Raw genomic sequence first — 4,669 nt, 5'->3', positions numbered from 1 at the left:
AATGAAAAGTTCAACCAAAAATGAAAATGTGCTCACTCTCAGGCCATCGAATGTGTAGATGAGTTTTGTTTCTTCATCAGGTTTGGAGAAATGTAGCATTGCATCAGTGTCTCACTGCAAGTGAATGGGTGCCGTCAGAATGAGAGTCTGATAAAAACATCACAATAATCCACAAGTAATCCACAGCACTCCAGTCCATCAGTTAGCATCTGGAGAAGACAAAATATGAAACAAATCCAGCATTAAGACGTTTTTAATTAAAATACATTGAGTCCATAATCCATAATAACGCTTCCTCCAGTGAAAAAGTGCATCTTCTGCTGTCTCTCGCATCAAAATCCAGCCACATGAAACAAATCCAGCATTAAGACGTTTTTAACTAAAATACATTGAGTCCATAATCCATAATAACGCTTCCTCCAGTGAAAAAGTGCATCTTCTGCTGTCTCTCGCATCAAAATCCAGCCACATATGTGTTTAGAGCTGTTTAAACACTGCTTGATCTGCAGATTTCTCTCCTGATTCACACCAGAACACTTTTTCACTGGAGGAAGCGTTTCTATTTTTAAATGTTTGTATTTTGTTTTAATTTTAATGAAAGTTTAGTCATTTTGTTGGATGCTTTTGTCATCATCATCATCATTATTTTTAAATGTCTGTTTTCTTAAGTTGTAGCTTGTTCAGTTCACGTTATTTCAGTACTTCAAACCACATGAAAATGAGTAATTTTGCCTCGTTTCAAGTTTTTTATATTTTGTTATTTATTTTCAATATTTTAACATTTTTGTATTTTCATGTTTTAATTTTAATTAAAGTTTAGTCATTTTGTTGTGTTTTTGTCACTTGTATTAGTTTATGTATATGTCCATATGTGTTTTATTCGTTTTTATTTCAGCTTTAGTTTAATTGATGTCATGGTAAACTAAATGAAAAAAAAATCGAATTATTGTATTAAAACAATGTTTATTATATATTTATACTGTATAATAAATATATTTATATTATGCATACAATATGTTTTCTATAATTATATAAAATTTATATTATATAATATATATTTTGTATTATGTTATAATTTTATTTATAAATATAACTTTCCCGTGTAGGTTTGAAATCAACATGAGAGTGAGTAAATGATGACAGTTTTCATTTATAAAATATTAAATATTTTATTTCAGTTAATGTTTATTTTATTTCAAGTACTTAAAATGTTTTTTAATGGTTCTACTTTTAGTTACAGAAAATAACTCCAAGCTCCAAGTCATGCAGTGAAACCTCCAGCGGTGACGTTCGCAGAAAATCTAGTTCCTTCATATTCCAGTTCAGCGTTTCCATCAAAGCTCTTCTCTTCTCTGCTCACTCCCACACTGTGTTTGTTTTTCCAGCTGGATGCAGGGGTAGGATCCCAGTAAAGGACCGGAGCGCACAGATCTCCTCCTGTGTAGCCTGACCGATGAGAGCTCATCTCAAAGCGCTTCGATGACTGTCAGACACAGAAAGCTCTTGAAATGCCTCTATGTGCACAAACATGTCTCTCCGATCGCACTTGCCCTTTGACCCGGGAAGCACTCTCGGATCCCCTCCAGCCCTTCCCCCCCGATCCTGATCTGCCTCGCAGACACAAAGCTGACGAGATGGCCTAGATTCAACCCTCAACACACACGGGCGGGACGGAAACATTGAGAAAACTTTATATAAGCTTGGTCATCCATGCACAGTCATGCAGTCATGTTGACAAGTGAAAGCGCACCATACACGCTCATATATGACTTTCTTTTTACGTGTCTTTTGTGTTTGACACGAGGGTGAGTAAATGACGACGTAGGTGAACTATCGCTTTAAATGTTTAATTTAGAGTCGTTTATGGTTAAGGTTGCAAGGCTTTCTGGGTGAGTTCTAAAAATAAGAATTGGAATAAATACTTTTTTTTTGTCTCTTCTGCTCGCCAAGGGTGGATTTATTTGATTAAAAATATTGATTTTTTTTTTTTTAAATTTTGAAATATTATTACAATCTAAAACAGCTGTTTTCTGTGTGAATATCTGTTAAACTGTAATTTATTTCTGTGATGCGCAGCTGTATTTTCAGCATCATTACTCCAGTCTTCAGTGTCACGTGATCTTCAGAAATCATTCAAATATGAACGCTTTATATTTTTGTGGAACCCATTGAATGTTTGGAGTTAAAAAAATAAATTAACACTTTTATTCATCAAGGAAAACACACACACACACACACACACACACACACACACACACACACACACACACACACACACACACACAGTGGCAGCAGCAACATATGGAATCAGTACAGCTGAAAGAAGATTCCAGCCTACGCTTTCACGTGATCTACTGTATACATTACACATGAGACACATGAGATATATGAGACACAGGCACAGACACAATGTACTCACAGTATATACAGGATTAGTCCTGGAATTCATAACATAATTAGGGAATAATCCTATAGGAGCCTGATGGGAATTTCCCAAAGAATCAAACAGGATCCCACTGGATTAGTAAATTCCTACAGTATTCCTACATGTTGCAGCTAAATAAAATTACAAAGATTTTATTTGTTTTGCATGTTTATACCATGCAACTGATATATTATATAAATAATGGCTTTAATCATATTGCTGTAACACAAAAAACAAAAACAAAAAACATCAGTTTGTATTATTGGCAATCATACAGTATAATAATAATAATATACATAATAGTTATATATTCATTGACTGAAAAGGAAATGTCAACAAATTGTACAATCAATTACAATACAATTCTACATATATATATATATATATATATATATTTTTTTTTTTACAAAAACCCAGATTTTGTACAATTTACCCTGTTGTTGTTGGATGTTCAATATCAGTATATTTTACTGGCAATCATATAATTATAATAAAAATATTAATCATGTAGTCATATTGATTGCAAAGTAAATCCTCACAAATTATGCCATAAAAATTGCAATTAAATCATTCCCTTATTATGCTACTGAAATCACTTTTACCCACTTTATATACAGTATATATATTATGCAAGTGAATGACTATTGTATTTGTATTATTTACAAAAACACAACACGTGAAATCCTACATATTTTTGACATCATCCACTTATTATACTGCTAAAATAATTTTTACCTAAATTATATTTTGATATGTATCCATGCAACTGAATGACTACTGTATTCATGTACCATTGTATTTATATTATTTACAAAAAGTGGTACATTTTACCCTGTTGTTCTTGGATATCCATACTATAATAATAATAATAATATTAAATATTAGTCACATAGTCATATTGATTTAAAAGTAAATCCCCACAAATTATGTCATAAATTGCAATAAAAACCTACATATTCATGTAACATTGTATTTATATTATTTACCAAACAAAATGACCCTGTTATTTACCCTGGATGTCCAACAATATCAGTTTATATAGTTGGCAATGATAAAATAATAATATTAAATATTAGTTATATTAATTGTAAAGGAAATCCCAGTCATAAATTGCAATAAAATCCTGCATATTATCAGCTTCTGAACGTGAATGACCTACTTTTGATATCTGTAACGTTTCTAACACAGAAACACTGTGAGGGACAGATTGTTTACCTCTTAGCGGCCGAGCGATGACGTCAGGACACACCCCTAAAGGGCAGTCAGAGGCGCGGCATTCGGCCAATCGCGATCGAGCTGTCAGGCGTTTCGCCCAATCGGCGGAGACCGTGTCGCGAGGGCCGCCCGCGATTGGCCGTCGCGGTAACTATGTGTATAGACACGCGGGGGGAGGCGGGGCGACGCAAAGCTGCTGTCTGTCTAGATTCTGGAGAAAGAAGAAAAAGAAGAAGAAGAAGAAGAAGAAGAATAAGAATCAGCAGCTTTCCGCGGGACTAAACGCGAGTTAAAATTGCGCCCTGAGAACGGATTCAGTGGATGCTTACGGAAACAAGTCCGATTAACTTTGGTAAGATGTACTTACATTGTATTTTAGTGTGTGGGAAAAGATCGCTGTAGTTGTCAGTTTTCGCGAATATGTGGCTGTGGAGTGTGTGAGTGTGTGAGAGAGCTAGTGTGTGTGTGTGTGTGTGTGTGTGAGTGTGTGAGTGTGTGAGAGAGTGAGAGAGCTAGAGAGAGAGAGAGAGAGAGAGAGAGATACAAATTGAAATTGAAAGGGGTTAGGATTTTAATTACACTGGAATTCCCCAAACAATGTAAGAAATGTTGTTTTCTGATACTTTGTCTTTACATGCTACTTCCTTGTGAATAAAGAGAGAGACAATTTCACATCTTATACTTTGCACTAATACAAACACATGATTTAATAAAAGGAATCTTACTAAACTATACTATTTGTAATATCTATGAAGTTGATCATAAGTATCATGATTCTTGATTTGATATGAAAATGTTTAATATATATTTAGTTTAAAATACAAATAAAATAATGTAAAAAAATAATAAGGTATTAGACTATAAACATTTATTAAAGGGGTCATATGATGTGATTTCAATTTTTCCTTTCTCTTTGAAGTGTTACAACCTCTTGGTGCATAAATAAGATCTGTAAAGTTGCAAAGACTAAAGTCTCAAATCCAAAGAGATATTCTTTATAAAAGTTAAGAGTCAACCACGCCTACCTAA

At 33.7% G+C, this 4,669-nt stretch overlaps 1 protein-coding gene across 1 annotated transcript in view; it reads left to right on the top strand.

The window, feature by feature from the left end:
* Nucleotides 1–3,838: 3,838 nt before the first annotated feature.
* Nucleotides 3,839–4,669, top strand: part of vdra (vitamin D receptor a) — a 59,449-nt gene continuing 58,618 nt past the window's right edge. Inside the window, exon 1 of the mRNA XM_016504407.1 lies at nucleotides 3,839–3,992. Within this exon, the coding sequence (XP_016359893.1) occupies nucleotides 3,962–3,992 (31 nt within the window). The 5' untranslated portion in view covers nucleotides 3,839–3,961. The remainder of the gene's footprint in view (nucleotides 3,993–4,669) is intronic.

The sequence above is a fragment of the Sinocyclocheilus anshuiensis genome, unplaced genomic scaffold (assembly GCF_001515605.1).
Source record: "Sinocyclocheilus anshuiensis isolate Anshui unplaced genomic scaffold, SAMN03320099.WGS_v1.1 scaffold1762, whole genome shotgun sequence".
Lineage (NCBI taxonomy): Eukaryota > Metazoa > Chordata > Actinopteri > Cypriniformes > Cyprinidae > Sinocyclocheilus > Sinocyclocheilus anshuiensis.
The sequence above is the reverse complement of the archived record's forward strand: the minus strand, read 5'-3'. Positions and strand labels throughout refer to the sequence as shown.